This window comes from Corvus hawaiiensis, chromosome 5 (genome assembly GCF_020740725.1).
Source record: "Corvus hawaiiensis isolate bCorHaw1 chromosome 5, bCorHaw1.pri.cur, whole genome shotgun sequence".
Taxonomy (NCBI): Eukaryota; Metazoa; Chordata; class Aves; order Passeriformes; family Corvidae; genus Corvus; species Corvus hawaiiensis.
In genome coordinates, this window is record NC_063217.1 from 24,774,173 (window position 1) to 24,798,068 (window position 23,896).

Here is a 23,896-nt window from a genome sequence, read left to right on the forward strand (position 1 = left end):
CCATGTCAGCACATCTCATAGCATGCTCATGGGTGGTGAGGAACTTGGATTTGGGGGGTTGCTAATCCTTGGACACTGAACAGTGTTCAACTGTGGTATCACTGGCTTAATGGTGTTTTTTCATGATGAGATGGGGTTTTTTTTAAATCCCTTTTTATTTGTCTTCTCTCATTTATGATTTATGGGGCCCTCCATTCTACACAATATATGCAAGGATGGCATTTAATTTCAAGTCAAGATGAAGAAAAATAGACAGGCCACCCATAAAATGTACATCTTTTCTCACTTTCCTGCAGTGCAGAAACTGCCAGACCAGATGCCTTCTGGGTTTCTGCTCTCAGGCTCTTCCAGGCATGATCTACCTGGACACAGGGAAGGCAGACTAATGTGACAAAATTCACCCAGAATCTGTCTGGGTCACTGATGTGGTCTAGATCAATTTAGAATATAAAATAAATATTGTTGAGTTACTGTGCCGTCGATATTCATCCTAGTCTTTCTTCATTTCAGTGATGAAATGTGGGTGTCCATGTGTGTTTTCAGAAGGGAGAAAGGGGAGATTCTTCTTTTCCAGCCACACTGAAATCCTTATGTGCTGGGGAAAAGGGTTTCATCATTCAGGTTTTGTGACTTACAACTCATAAAATACTCCTTTCTCCTAACAGGTTGCTGAATGCAATAAAGCCGGGATTGGTAAAAAAGATCAATAGACTACCGACCCCCATTGCAGGTTTGGTGAGTATATCAAATGGAGGAAAATATTTCAGTGCTGCTCTTTGCACCTTGACATTGACTATGTGATTGAGATAGCAATTATTTTTGTAATTTGAACTCTTCTGGCCTGGTGAACTCAGACAGTGCCTCTGAAATCTGAATGCTCTGTGTAGTCACCTTAAGACCTTTCAGTCTTTTTTTTCCAGAAGTAGGCAGTATTCAAGTGGCAGGGTGTATTTTTAGAGGAAGATGATCTTCTTGGTTATATATCACCTTCCAGTTGTGGCACTAGCTTTAGAAAAACTGGAATGCATGCATTAGAAGCCATCACCACAAGAAAACAGTTTTTGGAAAGGAAGAAAACTGTACTTGTATATTTTGTCTCAATTTCCCTTTCCCCAAAATACCACAGTCTGCAGATAACATTCATTGTGGGACTGTCTAGGGAACTGTTTCATGTTGACTTTAAGGGCAGAGCAAAAGTTGGCCATACTCTGTTGTAAGCAAGGAAGACCGCAGAGGATGTGTTGACAGCTCATGGGCTGTCAAGAGCCCTGGGTGCTCAGGGGGTCACCTCAAGTGGTGGCACAGTCCTGTGCTTGCTGTTGGGGCAGAAGGTGGGGGTGTGAGTGGATGTTGGCTCTAACAGGATTAGCCACATACAAGTATGGCTGTATTGATTTTACCTGCCGTTGTAATTTGGAATAAAAAGGTCCTTGATCATGTGGAAGGTGGCCATCCTTGATTTAGACTCACCATATATACATGACTCCTTTGTGTTCTGGCACTGGTCACATTTTAGCTTAGTTATGCAAGATTCAGAACATATTACTTATTATGTTGATAGCTGAAGTTAACATTCCTTTGTATAAACAGCATTAAGATGTTTCAGTGTATCAGAAACCATGTTACATTTGCTGTTAAATTGGTTCTGTAATGTTACATAGCCTTTGAGGCTGGGTCTTTCGACCTGTAGATATTTCTTCATGAATACTGCCTGGGTTTAGAATCAAATTTTTGATCCCCACAACCCTTTCTTTAAACATTCCTTGTGTGCCTTTCTTTTGCCTCTAAAATCCATCTAGTTTTATTCCTTTGCACTCCTTCTTGAAAGGAATATTTGATATAAACAACTGCAAAAAGTACCAGTAGTGCAGTTTTCTTTTCCTTGGCTTGCTTTCAGGAAAGACTCAATTTTTGTTATGACTGTTTTAAGAAGATGATATTGAATTACATTGGTTTCTTTCCTTATTCATATGTAAAATCCCAATGGTAAGGTGGTTGTAGTGGGAAGGACATAGAAAAAAGTCATTATGTGTGTGTATTTTTCTCATTCCTTGAGATAAATCTCTCTTGCAAGATGTGTGTCTTCAAAGCATTATGAAAAGCAGTTTTCAGGCTACTAATGATACAGCAGATCTTTTTTGTGTTGTAAAGTCTTTTTATTACCTGTACCTGTGTCCTCTGATTAACTTTAGTAACTACTTCTTTAAATCTTTTCCTAATAAATAATTAGGCTATTTTAAAAGTTCACTGTTTCTGAGTTCTTGAACATTACTAATGGATGTTTTAATCTACTCTTCTGTGAATAAATTGCTCCAAACAAAACAATCTATCAAAATTTCCCCTTGCTTTCCAAGATGTTTGGTTCCATACCTGCTGACTTTTGTTGCCATTTTTAGTTACAGTGGTGTGTAAGTGGCTGTTTTAAGGATTGCATGTGAATTTAAATGATCAAGTGTTCTATCTAGTCTGTTTATTTATGGTGTATTATTTAAAAGTACAGCCATCAGGGGTATGTTTGAGCAGAGGGTGTATCCTTTCCTTTTCAGTTGTACCATGCCTATGTGTCTGAAAAAAAAATTAAAATATTGACACTATGGTCCAGAAGTAGTTATACCTCCTAGGTAGCTGACCATATGTGAGAGACATTCCTTTATTAATTGCCAGTTTTTCTTTATTATCTTAGTTTTGGTTGGCTTGACATACTAAATAGTTACTTCTTTCCAATTACTTCACCCCAGTGAGTGTGATTTCCTCAAGTACAAGTAGAAATACTGTGAAAGCTTCAGTACCTTTTCTGCCTTGCATGAGATATGTGCTTTTAACTCCTAGATACTGCTTCTGCCTAAAAAGGGTAACCTAATTATTGTAACAGAATTAATTTCTTTCCTGTAGCTGATAGAATAAGCATTTATTTCACTAGGAGAGACAATAAGTATGTTTTCTTTTTTACACAGTAGGAGCTAAAACTTATGAGTAATTGGAGAGTATTCAAAGTGCCATTTGTTTCATCTTTAACCTCCGGAGACACAAACAGTCATATACTATGTAGCTTTACAAAATGTCGACTTGAGTCTAATTCTCCAGATGATAGTCTGTTTTTCTTCTTTATTATGGTCAGAACTAAGAAGTGTCCTTTATTGAAGGAAAGTAACAGTGAACTTGAAGCCCATATCAGCCACATGCTGAGGTATTCACTTGGGAGTATCATCAGGTGTAAAAATTTTGCCTATATCTCATGTTTGAGTGCCTTCTCACAACATTTCTGTGAAGTATTCTGTATAACTTGTCTGTTGACAGACTGAATTCTTCAAACTTTTCCTGGCATTTAAAACTAGATGACTCTGCAGTTACTCTGAAATTCTCACCAATGACTTGCTCATATAGTTTAAGAGGGAATAGTTTATTTGCAGATCTTGTATACCAGAACACCAAACATTTAAATAAAATTTATTGGTTATAGTGCTGTGGTGTTAAGTAAGAACTCAAGGATCTGAACACCACCATACTAAGCACAGGCCATATAAATACACAAAGATGATCTTTGTCTAGTTGCAAGTCTAAGTCAGGATGTGGATTGTATGCAGCATTACATATAGAATTACATATGTTCAGCTTGGCAGGCTTGTTTGTAATTTGCTTTGATCTCCAGAAGTGCCGACTGCTTCTGTTATCACAGCAGAAATGATACATTGCTTTAATGAAAGAAAATGTAGGACCACTGGTTTGGTATTCATGCTTAGAGTATTAAATTTGATGAAATGTTTTCTCATTCTTGTTCAGTATTCATTAATCCTGAAAGCTAATGCTCCCACCAAAAAGCAAATTCACAAAACATTCGAAGAACATGTTAGGCCTAGGTAGGAGTAACACGCTTTATTAAAATCGTTGTTGCTAGAAGAAATTTTCTCATGTGAGAAATTGATACTGAGCATCTTTTTTTTAAGACTGTCAGCTTTCCAGCATCATCATTTTGTGTATTTAATTGTAGAAGGCTGGAGAAGTATTTTGCCTGAGTTATTAATTAAAAAACCATCTGGAGCTGCAGAAGATTTACAAAGATGTATTAAAGTACAATGAATATAATTAAGTGATTTTTACAAAACCATCAATTTTTTCAGTGAGTTACTGTTGGTTTCTTTCATTTTGTATGACATTCATAGTGAATACAACTAATTTTTGAGGTTTCTACTATTTGCAATACCTTATTATCTATTCTATAAAGATTTACCAGCATCACCACAGATAAGCTTTGCTCTATAATGCTAACCACTGTATATTGACTTTCTTTTTCCCTTAAAAAAATTCCAGCTTTTGCTTCCTGTCCCTGAATAATGTCACTCTGGGAGAAAAGGAAAGGTTTCTGCCTTATCTTTTGTTTGACAGGGTTTAGGGGAGTTTATAGCATTACTTCAGTTCCTAGAACAATCCCCACAGGAGCTGAGACACTTACTTCAGAGGCTGTGTGAACGATTCTCACATATAATACTAGGAAGTAGTCAAGACAAAGATGGAGAGATGAACTTTAGCTTGAATCTTGGCTCATGTTTCAGCACTACTGAATAAAAATCTGTTTACTGTGGCATCCAGTTTTAAGTTTGTTTATGGTCCTTAACTTTGTGACATATGTATGATTTAGCACTGGAAAAAATAGCTCTGCAGAAGTCACCTGGTTGCATGGTTATTGTACCAAGATGAACAGAACCGTAATGGGCTGCTTGAGAAAGCTTGGTAAGAAAGCAAGGCTGGGGTTTTTACTCTCATTATTTTCCCAGGAAGTTTCTTTTGGCAAAGGACTCTCTGAGAACTTGCTATTACCCTTATTAAGAACAGCTACTGTCTGTTCCAGCTGGTGCTGGTAGTTTGTTCTTATGCTGTAATATTGCACAAATTGTAGATTTGGGGTTTTTCTATCTTATATGTTATTTCAAGGAAAAGTCGTCATTATGTTAGCTTTCAGGGGTTTGTGCTACTAACTAAATTCATCAAATGAGATCTCGTTTCTTCATGCAGGTATGAACCTCAAAATTACAAGACTCAAATAAAGTATAGTGTGTTTCACACAGTTAAAAATAATTAGCAAAGATAGAGAAATACACAGAAATTTAACAGATGTGCATTATTTTTATCACTCTTTTCATTCATACCTCCTTGTTGCTATTTTTTTTCTTAAAAGTTTATGTTCTTGTTTTTTCTTTTAAATTTGTCACTCTCCCTTTAATTCTAGTACTTTCTGGAAAGAGCCTGCTGCTATTGTAATATGTAAATTCATAATATAATTTCTGTTTCCTTGTTTTGCACTACTATTCTCTGCTGAACATACTCGTTTCCCAGCACAATTGTATTCATAAAAAAGTCTTGCTGGGTAAGTTGTGGTGCATGTGAAGTAAACTGAAGCAAAATTTCCTGCCTGTCTAAAAACAGTAAGTTCTTGGCACTCACATTCGAAAAGCATTTTTGTGAATGTTGACGGAAAACAAAGTGTCAACAGCATAGCAAAATACAGTGCAAACATTCTGCCATGTTTTCTGTGGATCTTCCTTGCTAAATAGTAATTGGTTTCTCTACATCTCTTGTGCCTGCTTTCAGTTCCGAAATCTGAATGTTTGACTAGTGCAATATTTAGGGTCTGGCCAGTGGTTCAGAGCAGCACTGTGTGCTTTGGCTCATCACATACTGTAATATATAAGGAATCTCTTCACTAAAGCAAGAGTATCCTTAAAAAAAAATTAATGGTTATTATTGTAACCTTGTGTGCTTTGTGTTGTTTGGGTTTTTTACTCCCCTAGCTTTCTAGACTGCCTTCAAATTGATTTTTCATTTAGGTTTTCCTGCCTATTTGTTTGGGTGTCACCCGAGCTGGACAGAGTTACCTTATAAAATTCCTGTTTAATGAATTTAGTGGTATGTTGTATTAATAAACATTTCTAAGTTGCACAAAGAATATAAAAGCAAACTCACAGGTGTTTCTTAACCACATTGTTTGTAAACAGTCTGTGTGGAACAATCTGCAGTGAAGCTGTAGTTAATTCATTGCAGAAGAGGAAAACAGCCATCAGTTCAAATTTGGCAGGAAGCACAGAGAAAGCGGTATTGGGGGCAAAATGAGATGCAAACAAATAAAACCTAAAACTTTATATGGAAATTCAGCTGTTTTTCTTTTTTAAACTGAATTGAAGGTTTTTGTTGCTTCTAATTAACCATAGAAATGCTGTCCAGAAAGCACTGCTTTCCTGCCATTTAAACTAGTAATACAAATGCAAAATACAATGCTGGCATCTCATTTAGTATTTTAGTGATTGAAATGGGTGTGCTTACTCTGGTGTGTTAGGTTTGGTTCCAAAACTGTCAAACATTTGATGCTGGAAACTAATCATTGATCTGACAGCAAATGTGCTGGAGACATATTCCACTGCTGCACTTGGGTTTAGCCTGTGTTGCCTTCCAAGCCTGTAAGGCTTCCAAGTTGTACTATAATCTGATGTATGCATGCAAGAGGGGCTGAAATAATAGGAAATTAATAAAAGGCATGAACTATAGAAAAATGAACCAACAAAACAAGGGGATGTAAATGACCCCACCTTATTTATTTGCTTGTGATGGTCTGAGCTTCATTTAGCTGTAATACACACTCTCAGAGATGTGAGTTCAGCCAACTCCTATTAGTCTTCATGTTTACCATCTGTATGGCTCATAAGTTGTCCCTAATATCCATGAGCAATCACTTCTTTCCTCAGCTACCAGCTGCATTGTTGTGTTTATGATGGCTGGAGGTGAAACCTGAAGGGAAGAACCATGTTTGTTTCCAAACTGCCCATTTGATCCCTCAGCGATTTTTGTGTGCTTCCTGCACCATTGGCCCCAGCCAGAACTCAGCCAGGACTTTGGCAGACCAACCTCACTGCTGGCCCTAAAGTCCCTTCTTCTTGATGCTTCCTTGGCTGGAGTGCTTACAGCGCACTCAATAAGCTAAACTGTTTGTTGGCTGGGACCACTCCTTGTCATGCTAAGGATACTGTCCTTTTCTGCCAGTGTCCAGGAGTTTGTCCCTTGTTGTAAGCTGAAGTCTCTCATTTAGTGCCCCGCGTGCCCTGAACAATTTCCTTGTTGGGTCAGAACAGCCCCAGCCAAGATGGGTAAATGTTTGCAGGGCACATGTGAAGGATAGCTGTGATCTATGGCTCCTGTGCACGTATGCAAACTTTGTCATGTTGTTGAGACCTCTTCCCAAACTAGACTGGTTAGGATTCAAAGGTGTGCAGCATTTTCACAGTCAGCTTAAGCTGTGCCCTGAGCCTGCTGACATGTGCTGCTGAGAATGTCAGGACTCGGTTTGGCCAAATGCTAATAATACATGTAAGCTCTTTGTGGCAAGGATCATCTGCTAGTCTGTTTTTGTCTAACACCTCACCCCATGAGTCCTGCTCCATGGCCAGGACTCCTAAACAGTATTTTAATACAAATAATAAATAACAGTTACAAAAATATCACAAGCATTCCTGTGTCATTCACAGTCTCATTTTAGACTGGCCTCCCAACAACTGTGAATTTAATCAGTAGGTTTATAATTAGCTTTATTCATATTGAATAATTTAGAATGTTAATATGCAAATTTGGAGGCAAGGGGAACCTTTTCTGTGTTAAAACCAATAGAGGATGGTCAATGCAGAGGATATCTGTTTCTGAATGTTTTTTTGCTGTATGATGACCCATTTTTCTTGCCCAGCCTTAGCATACTTTAGAAAAAAGTGTTTGATTAAAAACAGAGTCTACCTGTTTAGGGCTGTCAAGTGACTTCTCAAAGATGTTATTTATAAAATATTGTAATGATTGTTTGCTTTTTATTTTTTTGCATGCAAAGTTTAATAAACTGAAGGGTTCCAGGGATAACATTTGAAAACAGCAAAAAGAAAAGCATTGCTACTGCTGAAGCAATAATGCTAGGCAGCTGAAGTGTAAACTTGCCCTTATCATGGCATTAACCTTTACTATAAATGACAGAGTCTTTCCTTGGGTTGGGGAGGGCAGCTGGCTTCCAGGAGGAGCTCATTTTTTACCCATGAAAAATGTAGGTTGCCCACTGGAATAATTGTTAGATTTGCTTTCAGATGCTAGAGTCCTTCTGCAAGGTCAGCCGTAACTTGCATTACATTGGTTTAATGACACTGAGTTGAGTGAGTATTTCAGAAATTGCAAACTTTTGAAGAATAATCTCTAAGTATCTGTAAGTATAAAAAAATAATAGTTTAAGAAACAAAATGCCATTTGCCACATAGCTTAAATTTGCACTGAATGAAGGATCAGTGTCTTCCTTCAGCTGCTGTGCTAGAAACAAAGAGCCTCCTGAGCAATGATTTATACTCTTCAAAACAAATCCCACTGTTGAAGCTTGTGACTTCTCTTAATAGTTGGGCAAATACCACGTGCTCTGGAGACGTGTACCATCTTCAGGAGTTTTCAGTGAAGGAGTTGGATGCCCTGAGTCTGTGAATGTGTCGCCTGTGTCCCGTGGGATGTGGCACTGTTGCAGTTGTATCCAGGCATCTGCAATTTTTGTGTATCTTCTGTTGCAAAATTGATTAGTTTGCAATGAGGATATGAAAAGAAGCACTGAGCTGGTATACTGCCAGCGTTTAGGCCAACACAAATAAAATATGCAGAGCTACAACTATCCATGTCTTGAAGCTAAGTATCAGCTTTTGTCCTTAGCAAACCTGATGTTATGGTTACTTTCAGCTAGCCTGAATTTGGCTTTCCCACAAATGACAGCACTGGCCCTCATACTAGCTGGAGTGGGCAACTGATTTGGCTAAAAAGTTCCCTTCATCTTACAGCATGAACAGAAATGCAGGCAGGAGGGAAGGAGGAGGCTCACCAAAAAGAGGCGTCATTCCATCAGTTTAAAATAGTTCTGAAACTGCAGCTACAGAGTTTAAACTTAGATGCACTCCTTAAGGTATTGGCGAAAAGCAAGGGACACAGGAACCCGGGAAAGTCTCAACCTTAAAGCCTTGGTTTAAAGGTTGTCTGTGTTTAAAATTATACTTAGTAGTATTCTCACTCCCTAATTCTGGAAAGCTTCTCACAGGTTGGAGTCTGTAGGTCTGCACTATAAATACCATCTCTGATCCCCAACTGTCTTTTTCAGTGACATGTAGCCTCTGCTGCAGGGAACAGCTAGATCAATGTTGATAACCAGGTAACCGCAGCACTGGAAGTGTGAAAAGGGAGCTTCCCAAAAGCTCTTAACACGAGAAGTCCTTGGGTGGCAAGCAGGAAGAGTTTTCACAGTGTGGTCAGACCAACAGATTGGCCACCTCAAAATGGTCCAGGGAAGCTCAAGCTTCCTTGACCTTCTCTTGTGAAAAGAGAGCACGCAACAATCTGTTGTGACCCCGGCCCTTGGGCTGAAGATGGTGGCAGAAGAATGCTGTCTCTAATCCCCTCCCTGGCTGCAAATCAACTCAGTGAAGTCTGTTGCAGTTAATGTCTGCTAGCAACTGTTCACACTGTTTCTATGCTGAAAACCTTTCCGGGCACTCTTAAATGGATTTATTTTAGATGATGTGCATGTTGCTAGCAGGAGCCTACGTGCTGAATGCAGATGATGGAACATGTCTCGCTCCAAAGATCACATTGCAGTTGTTTCCCTGACTTAAAGCAAACAAGCAAAAAGGCAAACTAATGGAAAACTGGTGCCTTAAAGATCCGTGTACAGTGATTTCTTTAGTTTAAAAGCGCAGTAAAATTCTGTAGTCTGGTGCTGTGGTCAAGAGTTCATAGAGGCTGAAATACCTGACACTGAATTCTCCTTGTCTCTGCATTCCTCAGTGCTCCTGGATTAAAGCCACTTGCTTCCTGTTTGGCATGGTACTTTCCAATTGTAATGCATTTCCTCTTAAATGTCCAGAGGTCTAATGATACTATTGTAAACCTGTTAAAATTAATGCTGCAGCGGAAACAGCTTAGTTAATTCCTTGTGGAAAATACAGTGATAGGCTGAACTATCTGACTGAGGGACATCAAAACCATTAACTATTAACGTTTTGAAGGCTGAAAAACCTTGTGCTATCATGTGAAAATCTGCTCCACAGCTTAGTAGGAGAATTGCACATTCATTTGTGGACAAGCAATATAACTAATGGTCTAGAAAATTAATATTGCAATACAGAGGTAATCCTCAGCTCTTCGGAGTGGTGTCCTTCTGTTAAAGTCCTCACTATTGCCATGTATTTGTTTGTGTCTGCCTCCTCATCTTCATGTGGGAAGCACCATTACTTAGATGGCGAATGTCTGTTTTTCTTTGGGGCAATAGTGCACACTGATTTATTACTGCATGATGTGTGAAAGGGAGTTTTCTTTTCAGCGTTTTCAATAAGGGGAGAGCATTGAACTTGCTAAATGTGTGTATGCATCCAAGTGTGTACTGAGTTCAGCTCAGCTTTTTTCAGTCCATTCTGTTGTGCTATTCCATTACCTCGGCTTTTGTGCTTTGAATTGTAGTAGTTCTCATGCACAATTTAGAACCAAACATGTGTTACCCCATAAGGCCAATGGTAAACATGATGCTTTCCCCCCTTCCCCTTTCTTTTCATTTTAGTCATAGTGTTGGTATTATTTGGTCTCCTTTTACTGCTAGAGAGATATTACTTGACTTAATATGTTGCAAAGTTGTATTGGTGTGTTGGGAGGCATGTTGGACTGAGTGCCAGATTGCGACTCTCACCCTTGCACCTGTTGTGGAGCAACAAATTTCAGGCCTTAAACTGATAGGCTGGGCTGCTGATGCTCTTGCTGCTTGCCTTTTATAACTGTTGGGTTGGTTGGGTGCTGTGTAGCTTGGTTGCACAGCCAACAAATCCTATGGGTGTTACCACGTGTTCCTGGATATTTCTCATACCTTTTCTTAATGAAAGCTGCCTCGTTGCTGTTGTCCTTTAATACCATTTCTAGTTTGGTTGGAAAGAGGCTTGCTGTTTTTTCCAAAACCAATCCTAACTTTACCACTCCTGCCTAGCAACAGCATTAGGTAATGCCTGCTGTTGGCTAAATTACCTGAGTTGTCAGTAGGTCCTTGCACTGTCCTCTCTGCAGTCAAGCCCTGATATAATGCAATTATAGAGGTTCCTGTGAAACTGCTTGGTGAGTGCCTTCAGGGGGAAGCTGCAGGCCTGACTTGCTGGTGATGGGCACAAGAAGATGCAGCACAATAGCCACAACTGTAAAAGCTCAGGTGTCAGTGGGACATAGGCTTACCGTGCAGGCAGCACCCAGTCTTTGGCTAACTACAGGAGGGATCCAAGGTCATTTTGGCAACTAAGAGAGCTGAACTGTGAAGCAGGTCTGTTTCCTTGGCCAGCAGTGCATGGATCAGGAATGCTGGTCAGTGGTTTTTTGGTTTTAACCTTCCTGTCCTTCCTATCTCCTCCTGTCCCTCAGCCCACAGCAGTGACTAGGACCATGCTATAAGTGCTCTCTGCCTCTCAAGCCTGGTTTTCAGACCAAAGCTGGCAGACTTGCTAGATAAGAAGTGTGACGTTTATGTATTAATTTCTGGAGTTACAGGGATCAGCTACAAAGTATTAGCACCACTATACAGTATGTCCTCTGTTATTTAAAAGGGAGGAGAGTGGATAGCTTCAGTTATTTGAGGTTTCAAGTAATCCAGGGCAATTTTCAGTGTAATTAATACATGTCAGGAATTTGACCCTTGTGGGGATAACACGAAGTTCTAGATAACTGAGGTGATACTGTAAACAAGTTGTGAAAATTGTGCCAGAAGACTGTCTGCACAGGTGAGTAGCACCAGCTAATAAAATCTCCCAGCTTTTGATCTAGAAAAATATTTCATGCAACTTTCACTTGACATATGCAGAAGCAGAAAAAACCCCTTTATTTTTGTACAATTCCTGGATGTTTTCTTTCATTAAGTTTCTCCTGTTACCCCTAAGGAGGTCAGATAGTAGTTGCTTCTCAAACTATAGCAACTGCATGAGAAGGAAAACTTGAAATGTTCTGAGAGTGCCACATGGACCAAACACATATACACTGTTCTACTGTACTGCTTGTTTCTCTTAAAAAAAAATATAAGCAGATTTTAAAAAATTAATTTTTAAAATTAAAATTATTACTACTACAGGCTTGATACTATATATTGGAAACAATGTATTTTCTGATATTTCAGGAAATAAATTATGAACAAATGCAGGAATCGCATCAGTCATTGGCAAAACTAGTTGCAAACTGATAAATAAAACAGAATGGTTCCCATGGAGTGCTGTCAGAGCTCTTCCAAAAGCCTCTAAAGAAGTAAAGAGAAATAAGTACATAAATAAATGTTGTGGGCCAAAAGAACACATAAAATTTGTAACTATAGTCAGTGTTTAGTGACAGACTTACATAAAAACGTAACATGGCATAAAGATTGTCTCAGGAGGCTGGGTTTTGTTTTGCTCTGTATTTTTTGAGAAGTCAGGCTAGATTGATCTTCCCCCTTAGTGTACATGCCTGTATTTTATTTTTACACTGCTGAATAGTGACTGGATGGAATCTGATATGTCAGTGGGCTAGAATTTTAGACAAGAAAGAAGCAAGATAATTACATCCTCTTGGATAACTGCTGCAGTCCTGCAACAATTTGAGTAAGCAAGGTATTAGCAGAATTGTTTTTGAATGGGTGATGCTTTATCTTCAGCAATATTGCACCAGTTTTTCCTTATTCTTCATTCTGTCTGAAACAACCCAAAGGGCAAAATTCAATCCAATAGTATGATTAGTTTGAAGGGAGTTTAGGAGCTGGATCTTCAGACATGCCTGGGCTCCATTTTTGTGCATCTCAGATCTTTGAATGATACAGTCAGCACTGACCAAAATCCGTTTGGTATCAACTTGCTGATATGAATCTCCTCTTCCGTGTTATGCTATATGGCACCTCAAGTCTCTGCCTTCAGGAGTTTGTAATTAAGAAACAACACATAGATGCAGTTAAAGGGACAGAGAGAAACAAGGTATTTGTCAGCACGTGTTATCAGCAAACTCGGTATCTATCTGCCATTGGCATTTCAAAGGCACAACTAACACAGAATTTTGGGGAGGATGATGGAATAGTTCTAATGAAATTTAGAGGAGGCTACTCATAAGCATGAGGACTGTGCGTGAGAAAATCCAAAATCTGCTGAGAGTCAGCACCCACAGTATTAGACTAAGTTGGCTAGTTCCCAGGGGTGTTTGAGACCTTAAATGCTCTTTAGTCCTTACCCTCTGATTGATCAGAGATTTATCTCTTGCTTTTTAAATACTATTACCCAATCTCTTGAGCCACCCAATCCTGATTAAAATTTACTTTCTAAAATATGATCCTGGAGAACTGAAACTCCTTGAATTCCAGACCTTTACATATTTTCTTAAGAACTAAGAGTTCTTGGTGATCTCACACTTGCATCAAAAATTCTTGCAGATAGTTTATCTTCCCAAGAGTAGTTCAGCTTGCTTATTCTTTTTCATTTGGCTGAAATTTGATGAGCAATACTAGAAATCCAGCACTTAAACCTTAATACAAACTGTTATGTAAGCAAATTACACACCAAGAACTTCAAAGATTGTGGTCAGTATTCTCCATCACAGCTTCCAATATAATTTATTCTCTTTTTAAAGCAGCATAGAAATATTCTTGTCTTGTATAACTTTGCAAGTTAGAGAAAAAAAAAAAGCCAGACTGAGGATGGGAAGTAAATAAGAGGAAAAACAGTCAACTACTCTATTCAGGATAATGGAAGGTGGAGTTTAGGATATGCCAGAGAATGCAGAACCCTGGATAACCTCTGTGGTGTGGGTGTGGCAACTGACTGAACAGCCTACTTGGGTTTGACATCTCTCACCCTTGCTCAGGACAGCCACATCCGCTCTTGCAGAAGAGCGGCTTTATGCCAGTGCCTTTCCCATTTGGGGGCAAATGGCCCAAAGGCATGAGATCAGCTTAGCAGTCCAGCACAGCATGGTCTCTGCAGTCACAGGCATGCTGAAGCCCCTGTGCAGCTCTGGGCTGGTCTGGCATGTACACAAAGGGCATGCAGGGCATCTGTGACCAGGGTCTGGTGCCTCCTGGGTGGGTGGGCTCCTGTGCTGCAGTTTGGGCAGTGGTCCTGCATCACCTACAGTGGTTGCATAGCTCTGTAGCCCCTGTATTTGGATGGGGCTACATCTGTTGACCTTATAAACCCCAAGTAGCTCTTAGTGTCTCCAGATATAAGGGTTGATTGGCTTCAGCACAGTGCTGAGCGTCAGCTGGGTCAGTGCACTCAAGCAAGGCAGTCCTGTGTCTGATGAATGTATTCCCCAGTTGCTAGGAAGGGCAGTGTAGAGGTGCTTGCCAAAGCCAGTAAGTCCTGCCAGCCTTGAGCTGATTTGGGGTAGCCATGTGTAACTTTTGCATTCTCCAGAAATCTGCGCCTATGGGAGTGGTTTGGAGACGTGAGCTGGCTGGGGACTGGGACTCTGCAGTGCTTTAAATCAGCTAATTTGCTGGGAGCTTCTTATTGGTGCTGGAGCCTGGCCTAATAATCTTCCCGGACTCCACTGGTTCTGCTATCTAGATATACCTCTCTCTGATCAACTCTGAGCCCTGCCTCTTTGCTGAGGAAAGGAAAGAATCATATTTAAATTTAGCATTTTTCTTTTCTACAGTCTCATTAGCTAAGTTTTTTACTAAGTTTTTTTATGTGGCTTTAAATTGAAACAGTTTTCGGAAGTATCAGGTGAGGAGTTGGAAGCTTGTTATTTGATGGTACATGAACATCTCTGCTGGCCTTATTTGTGACTGTTGTGAGCAGGAGCCACTGGTTATGCCTAGGTAAGCTGAGCTATAAGCATGGTTGGCTCTTTTCCTCTAACAAACAAAAGTTTATCTTAAGTCTGGCAAGGACAGAAGGTAGGGTATTAACTGAAGTTTTAAGAATAAATTATCAGTGATAGCTGATTTTTTTTCCTTTTCTGTTCCCTTCACCAACAAATAAGACAAGCTATTTCTGCCATCTTCACTGCTTAGCTCCTGTTTCTAAAGACCTGGTGTGATCCATGTGATGAACTCATCTTCCTCCCCTTGTTGCTTTGTGTATTCTGAGAGGAGAGAGGGTGTTGTGGTAGTACACCTCTAATATGTTGAAGAAAACTGGACAACAGGGGTATCAGTCCTGTAGGAGGAGAGATCCTTTCTTGTCCTCTGTTCTGCTGTCCAGAGGAACCAGACCCAAGACATTGCAAAAGAGCTGGGAAAAAGCTTTGCAACAGGAATGCACCATATTAAAGAAGTGTTCTGTTCTTTCTCCCTTGCTTTAATCATTGATTTTATTCAATTAATTTAAGGAAATTCTGCTTCTTAAGTATAGTGTATTATTGTCCTATGCTTTATTCCTTCTGAAAGCTTAGTCTTCACAACTGCAAATTACAGTAGTATCAAGATGTAATCCACGAATCCTGATGTCTAAATGGCTCTTCAAAGGCATGCTTGCATGACCAGTATAGACTTGATGAAGAGTAGAAATTTAAGTAATTTAAGTAAGCTATTCTGCGTAGTCAATCTAGGTTTGCAGCTACAATAGCTTCAGGAATAGTCATGCTGTTTCTTGAATTATATCTAGAGACTGATGGTTGAAAAGGAATGGAAAAGAAATCTCTGCCAGACTATTGGGTAGCTCATCTTGCCATGAATATATGCCATAAAAAACCCCACCAAAGCTGGAGATATTCAAGATCACTGACAATTATGGCCATGCCGTCTAGACACCTAATGTATGTTTTCAAATCTGGGAAAGAAACAACAGATACATGGATATAGTATTGGGGTATTCAATAATTCAAGCTGTTATACTTTATGTGGTCAAAATCACAAATGGGCACTGATTTACTTAGCATATTTTTGCACAGATAATTTGATTGTCTCTAAAATTCACTTGCAGAAAGTTGAAAATTATTCATTTTCTTCCCCTTCCTTTTCCTCACCAGAGTAGTTCTAGACACCTAAATATGAAAGCTTTCAATTTATTTTTAGTGAAAGTAAAAGCAATAAGGTAGGTTTTTCATGGGGAATGTGCTGGAACTTCATTCAGTAGAAATAGCCAATTAAAAAAAAAAAGGTGGTTTTTGGACTTGAACAACTTCTTTTAGAAGTGTTTTCAAGGAGACCCCAACCTGTGCATTAAAGAAGTCCAGTATGTTTTATGTAATGTTGGCATGAAAATGCAAAGTTGTGAGTGGGGGGAAAATGTATGTCAGGTATCATGTAACAGCAGCAAAAAGATTTCTGGTGTTTATCAAACCTTGAACAGCACAGATTATTAAAACATATTCCTTGGCAATAAAGAGTAGATGTTTAGTTTGAAAGGAGAAGTGGAATTTGTTGCTTTTTTTTGCAGAGGTCACGAACTGAGCAGGAATGAGTCCTCCTTGGCGGTTCCACTATTTTGCTGTTTGCCTTGGGGGATAGAGATTTGGTCTGATTTTAACAGCTACTGCCAGGCCCCCAGCCCCCACAAGCAGCTTTCTTGCATCTTTTGAAGCCCACCTAAAGCAGTTGTACTTGGACAGAGGGGTGAAGAGGCCCTCCAACAGCTCGGGATGCACAGTGTCCTGATCCCTGTAGTGGATTGCTGTCTACTGAGAGAAGTCTGACTATTGACAAGTGTTACAATTTTCTGGCTTTAAATGGAAGACAGCTTTACTTAATATACAAAGCAAAAGGGAAAATACCATATAAAAGAAAAGGGGCAAGAAAGTGAAGTCATGCTAGAAGTGAGTAGTTACTGCAATTAGAAAAAGTGTTATGAGGCTGCCAGGTGGTGGTCATACATTCAGTTTTAGAAGTTTGATGTCATGCTGATTTTAATTTTAGGTACCAATTTCTTTTGTACCTTTACAGTTTCAAACCTTAAAAATAAACTTCAGAAAATTTCAGCTGTTCTCTGGCACTGAATGCTCAGCTGGTTCAATACAGCTGGAGGTCACAAAACCTCAGATTATGTTCATCATGCACATATTTTCATTAAAATCTTGTATTTTGGGGGATTATACAACTGTGATAAAATCTGCTTCTGTGCCTGAATGGGAAGACAGCTGATAAATTACGTGGGGAAGGTAAGAATTGAGGCTATACCTCCAACACAGTTTTGTTTCAGGTTCTTGTGTATCAGAAAAGCATTATGCATAATTCTCACTATTGCTCATTTCTGGTTCCTTTATTTTTCTGTCCTTGTCCTCTGCTTTGGATGTAGTGACAGAGACAAATAAAAGCAGTCAGTAGTGATCACAGGTTGAGAAGCATTTTTTCAGATAGTAATCTCTGAAGCTGTATGCCGATGCACTGATTATGCTTTGTGTTACCTGTACTGGCTTATAATAGACAATGCTGGTAAATTAATTAATTAATAATACACTCAGACACACCTTTTCAGGTGGACAGCCTTGTGATGCGCAGTTTTTCCTCATTTTCTTCTCTGCAAGACCCACTCCATCCCAAAGGTTATTTTGCAGGTTGAATCTGATGGTTTCCTGGAGCTGGGTCCCTTGAATAGTCAACACTGCTCTTCCTGGAAAACGAGGTTATTTTCTCTACAGTCAAGTCAAAATATAGAAAGCAGGCATTGGGTGTCAGTGCCCTGGGATATCAAATGTGCTCAAAGGGATCCCATGAAGCTTGGACTCTTCAGGCAGAGAAAATAAGGCAGGTTATGTGAAAAAAAGGTATTATCTTCTGTAGACCTGCTAGTATAATTAAGGAAAACATGGGATAAATCTTAGCACATAAATTTGCTTTGCATACGTAATCATCTTTACCACCAAAGTACCCCTCTTAGCAGGAACACATAAATAGTTTTTAAAAGGTATCTGTTGTGCCATGGCTTAACACACAATTGCCCTGACACCAGTCTGGAAAGACACAGGTTTATTCAGTACTGCTTGGTTTAATTGATGACTATAAATAACTCATGAAGGACTTGTGTTGGAGATTAAGCTATTCATGGTGTTCCTTTGAACCACCCTAGGGCTGTGCCTTTTGGGTATATTGCTCATGAGGTAACTCAACTTTATTTATCTGTGTTTGTTTGGTTTTTTTTTAAATTTTTATGCAGAGTGATAAGCTTTTAACACTATGTCTAGCAAAAAAAATTACTTTCCCCTATTTAATGCTCAGGTTAGTTTCTTTGGTGGTCTCCTTCACTTAAATTTTGTTTTCACAATATCTGATGTAGTGGTTCTTATGACTTAACAACTCTAGATTTAAAGTTTTTGTATTTTTGTTTTCTTTAAGCAGTTTGTTTGGGATGGCTGTCTTTTGAGTTCTTCTGAAGCCATAGTCAGACCCTGTACTTTCCTTAACATTCATTGGGTCTGGATAATAACACACAAATAAGCCAAACTTAGGAGACAGCATGTTGTCCTTAGTTGTGAATTTCTTGCCCATTTTTATATTTTGCTGTAGAGCTCATTTGTGGGGACAGCAGCTGCAGGGATGTGCTGAGAAAGGAAAGTGTCCAGTTTCCCCAGAAGATGTCCAGAGGGAACCATTGTGGCACTAGCTGTGGTTTCAGGGTTGAAACCCTTGAAATCTGTGTTTAGGTTAGTCATACTCCTGCACTCATAATGTGAGTGCAAATAAAGGTCAAATTTGTCTTCAGGACCTTTCTTCCTCTCCTTCAGACAGACAGCAAAACTATTGCCAGCAGGATGGATAAGAAGTAGCTGCCACAGATGGGAGCTGAGGTTGTCCTCAGAGCATCATATTGTGATATTTCTTTCATTCTTGTCTCTTTTGTAGCTCTTCCCCCAACCCACTCTGGCATAACTCTTGTATTGATCCACTTCATAGCCCCACCAAGAAGGCAGAGTGAGATAAATAACATTCCTTTCCCTCACAAGAGCCATGCCTTACTTTTTTTCTGGTTTTGTGTTTTTACCCATCTGGCTCTGGATTTGCAAGGTGAATTCCCAGTGGCTTCTAGGAGTGCTTGGATACAATTCACTGTATGAGAGCTGGTTTTTAACCCTGCTCATTGTGAGCTTTATTCATAAAAAAAAAAAAAAAAAAAAAAAAAAAAAGGTGAAAGGAGAAGTCATAAAACTGAGACCAAATCCCTCACAAACCAAGTGCTATCATCTGGTACTACAAAGCTGAGAGAGTGAGCTGCAGAGAAGGGATGGAAAGGAAATGTTATCCTTCCTTGGCCATAGATGGCTGTTACCATAGAATATGGCATCAGATAGGCACCCCCTCCTCAAGACCTGGTGACTAACATCTGGTTGACAGCTGGCTGTGATTTCATCAGCACCAGAGCCAGTGAATAGCCTGGAAATGTTTTGGGTTTTTTTCCCTGTCTGCCTATGTTCTGTTTTGAGTGCTGTAAGCAAAGCCATCTTGGGGTGTATCTTGGGTTTGGCAAATCTGAGGGAGTTTGCATCATCTGATCATCATCTGCTCTCTCCCCCAAAGACATGGATGTTGACTGGGCCCCCATTTGTTTAAATGTTTTATTTGTGCCTTCAGGGATAATGACCTGATGTAGCAAGGAGTAATATCAAGATCTACTTAACTAGTGAAGTCATGGGGTTAGCCTTGTGCTCCTGCTGTGTGCACCCCTCCCACCCTCCAGTGGTTTGCTTTTGCCTGTTGAGTTGAAGTCTGCTCTTGCTCACGTTTTCTCTTTTGCCCAGCTTCCATTCACATTATTGAAAAAAGATAAGTTTTTATACAATCAAAGTTTTTATACAATCAATAGTAGCATCAAAGTTGTGCACTATCTTCTTGTTCTAGGCACTTGCAGGTTTTTGCCCTAGTGAGCCTGGTTGGGAGCAGCAGGATCTAAGCACCTGGGCACTACCAGCCAAGTTGTCTTTGAGGTCAGGTACTGAGACACCCAAAGGGTGTTTAGCCTGGAGAGGAGGAGGCTGAGGGTGGACCTCATTGCTCTCTACAAGTACCTGAAAAGAGGTTGTAGTGAGGTGGGGGCTGATCTCTTCTGCTGTGTCTACAGTGAGAGGACTAAAGGAAATAACTTTAACGTGAGACAGGGGAGATTCAGATTGGGGATCAGAAAAAAAAAAAATCACTGTAGGATGATGAGGCATTGGAATAGGTTGCCCATGGATGTGGTGGAGTCACATCCCTGGAGGTGTTCAAGAGGCACTTGGATCTGGCACTGGGTGATGTGGTTTAGGGGTTACAGGGGCAGTGCTGGGTGGATGGTTGGACTGGAGGATCTTAAAGGTCTCTTCCAACCGTGATGATTTTATGATTCTATGATTTTATCTTCACCAGACTTAGATATTACCTGAAGGTCACTTAGAGCCATGTTTGGGGTTTCTGGTGTGTTTTGTGTAGCTGAATGGTACCAACTGGCTTATTTCTCCACACCATTTTAAAGGTGTTTTTTTGTCTTTTTGACAAGAAAGCATGGCTGTTACTGGAGGAGATATATCTTTTCCTTCTTGACTGCCCAAAACGAAGCAGAAAAAAGCTGGGCTTTCTTGGCAAAGGCAGCCTTCACCAGCTTCTCAGGGGCACGCTGGAAGGCTCTACCTGTGGAGCCGGGCAGTGCCGTGCCCGCCCGGTGTGCCCTAGTCCTCCTGGCTCAATCTGGTCATCGCGGTGGCAAGTACCTCTTGCCTTGGCGGCTCGCACGATCCGCGCCCGGTGCTCCCTCTCCTCGCGTGCCGTGCCCCGCCGGAGCCCGGCCGGCTGCGGGGCAGCGCAGTGGGTGGAGTCCGGCGGCTGCGGCTCCCGCCGGCCCCGCTGCCGCTCCGCCGCGGGGTCGCGGCCCTGCGGAGGCGAGCATCGGTCCGGCTGACGGGCTGGTAAGTCCTGCTTCCCCTCCCTGTTCCCAGGGACCATCTCTTTCTGGTTTTTTTTTTTTCCCCACTAGCGTTTAATTTTCGTGGGTGAGGCTATTGTGTGCCGGAATCCTTTTGGGGTGTAAGCAGCCCGGTCTCCCCTTGCTGTTCTGGGGGGTGCCTTCAGTTCTGGTGTGCTGTCAGCCTTCCTCTCCTGGAGGTTAACCATCCTCAGCTTCTAAGTGAATGTGTCCTAACTATGATCCATTTCCTTCCAAATCTACTGATTTGGAGTCTGCCACGGAAAACAACCTTTTGCGTAGTTTTGTTGTATATATACAGTAAATCATATTGGATGAATGGTAAAACACACACACACAAACACATATATATATTGTTAAACATATGTATGTAGTTAAACATACACACAAAAATATATTGGAGAAATAGTAACACATATATACATACTCGTATGTATGCATGTATGTATATACGTATATATATGTATGTACATATATATGTATATATATGTATGTACATATATATATGTATATATATATATGTATGTACACACACACACACATATATATATATATATATATATATATGAAGAGTTCCCAGACTTTCTTATAGAAGTTTTTTCCTCGTGGACTTGAACTGAATATTTCAGTATTTCTATGAACCTGTGAATCAGGCAAGACCCACTGCTTTTATAGAGGTAAATTATGACCACTAATTACTTACATAAAATGGAAAAATAAGGGAATTAGGAAGAAATGTTGAGAGAAAACAAAAGGCTTTTTAGAGTCTATTGGAAATGGCTCAGAAAAGCAGTTTGGAAATTTTCTTTTTTGTTTTTAATTTTTTATTTTAGAGATGTTCTAATTTATTCTGGAGCAGGGAAAATATCAGCATTCCAGAAATGAAAAGGGCCACCTGTTTGTTTGCAGCTGTCCTGCAAAACAGCAGTGCTACTGGCAGCTAATAATATCTCCAGCTTGCCGAAGTGGCATGTATTTGGCATTTTATTCAGTGTTCTGTGCAGACATACAGCTTGGCTTGCTTTTATTTTCCCCAAGTTTATCTGAATATCTCGTCCGGGCCATGCTGTAGCACATCTGACAAACGATGGCTCCACAGTGATAAGCTGTAGGACTGATTTGCAGTGCGAATACAGTGAGACTGTTTTGTATGTATTGTGGCGGATGAAAGGAATGGAAGTGGGCCAAATTCAAGCTGTTTGCCATTGCATCTGATCAGCAGATCCTATGGAGAGAATTTGCCTGCTGTGAATATTTAATTCTCGCTAGCTTGAACTATGTCGTGTGTTGGCAGTGCTACTGTGTGAATTTGCGGTGGCTTTCCAGGGTGTCTGTCCTACTCAACTGCCAATTTCTGGGGGTTTTTTTACAGGGTTCAGGGTTTTGTGCTCCACTTTGTGCATGAGGAAAATGACTTAATGCTATATGGTGAACATTTTTTCATATTTATAACACGCTGTTTAAAAAAAAAAGTTACAAGTGAGCAGTGTGTTATCTTTTCCCCCCTTCCTCATTCCCTCCCTCCACCTTCACCTTCACCACCCACCCCTCCGCCGCCTACTCTCTCTGCATTATCTTCAGATGATTGTCCTGGCAAAGTGATTTTGTAGAGGTGAGTCTGTCAGATTACACACCAGAAAGGATGAAAAGGTGATGGTGTTGAAATGCAACTGTGATAGCAGGAGTGTTTTTCCCTTCCTTCCCATGCATCGTTCTGACTAAGTTCTCAGGGAGTCAGTGCTCTGCACCCTTAGCTGCCCATGACCCTTCTTACTGTTTCATGGCTAGCTTTGCCTGGGAGTTTTAGTTTTGTGTGTTGGTTAATTTTTTGTTTCTGAAATTTAGTATAGTGAAACATTTACATTAATAATTTTTGGTTTTCTATACTTCCAAGTAAATGACATTGCTTATAGTGCTGATGTAACAGTAACTGTCAGGACTCTGCTGAGGCAAGCAGAAAAGGGTTGGGATTTAACCTATTAGTGTATCCTATGTTTGTGTCCTGTGTCTGTTACCACACTGAAGTGTTTGTCTTCTGTATGCAGCCTGTTTAGACTTTCTGTCATTTTATAGGTCAAGCATAGATAAAATTGTGTAGCTATCTGTGATATCTATAGGTTTCAGATTTATAATTTATAGATCTGTATAAATGTAGATATTTATGGACATAAAATTTTATATATTAAAATAATAGAGAAAATTTGCAAAATAAATTCAGGCTGTAGCCTATCAGCTTCTTCTTCCTCTGTGTGTATGGAGGACAAAAGCTGGAAGAAGATTTTTGATTGTACAGTGGTGTGGAATAAAACCAAGTGGAGCCAGCATGAGACAGTTGCAGGTCCTCTGGGGCTGTAGGAAATGATATGCTGACCAAGTCACCAATTCTCTGTCTACTCCAACACTGCAGCTGCAGAAAGTAATGGCTGAGAGAAAGGCAGTATCATCTCCGTTTAATGTACTGACAAAATTGTGTGATAGTGCCTCGTAGGATCTGCCAGAGGGACCAAGTTCTGGTTGTGTCTTCTGAGACCACTGTAAAAGATGTGTTAGCTGAGGCACGGCAGCTGGCCACCCCGAGATCCTTGCCACTGCAGTGTGACCCATTTGCATGACCTATTTAACTCTGCCAAGTTGTAAGGAGCTGGGCAGGCACATTAAATGTGTCTTTTCAGTCACCTATTTAAAGTAAAGTTGGTTTTTATATGTTGCTACTTGTAAACCTGGTTTTTCTGCTTTTTTTAGTTTCTTCAGCAATGATAAAGAGCGACATTTTAAGTGACTACAAAAAAAATGCGTAGGTGCAGCTAACAGATGCTGAACGATAAATCCTCTCAAAAGATAAAAGCAACATTTTCTGAGAACTGAAGAAATCAGGACCTGGTCAATACAAGGTGTAGTAATCCTGAGAGAAAGCTTTGCTGGGAGCTGGGTCTTAACTTTAAGACTCCTTTCTCCCTTTAATGGCTTAGGACTGCTTTTCTCCAGTGACTCAGTGGAACTTACAAATGCGAATTTCATCTGTCCTAGACCAAACTAGGAAA

At 40.1% G+C, this 23,896-nt stretch overlaps 1 protein-coding gene across 6 annotated transcripts in view; it reads left to right on the forward strand.

Annotated features, from left to right (window-relative positions):
• The window catches only part of LIMCH1 (LIM and calponin homology domains 1), a 183,539-nt gene that overhangs the window by 83,898 nt on the left and 75,745 nt on the right, over positions 1–23,896 (forward strand). For all 6 annotated transcript variants that reach the window (XM_048302791.1, XM_048302795.1, XM_048302792.1 and 3 more), the window contains one exon: positions 666–735. In XM_048302791.1, coding sequence (XP_048158748.1) covers positions 666–735 — 70 coding nt within the window. The remainder of the gene's footprint in view (positions 1–665; positions 736–23,896) is intronic.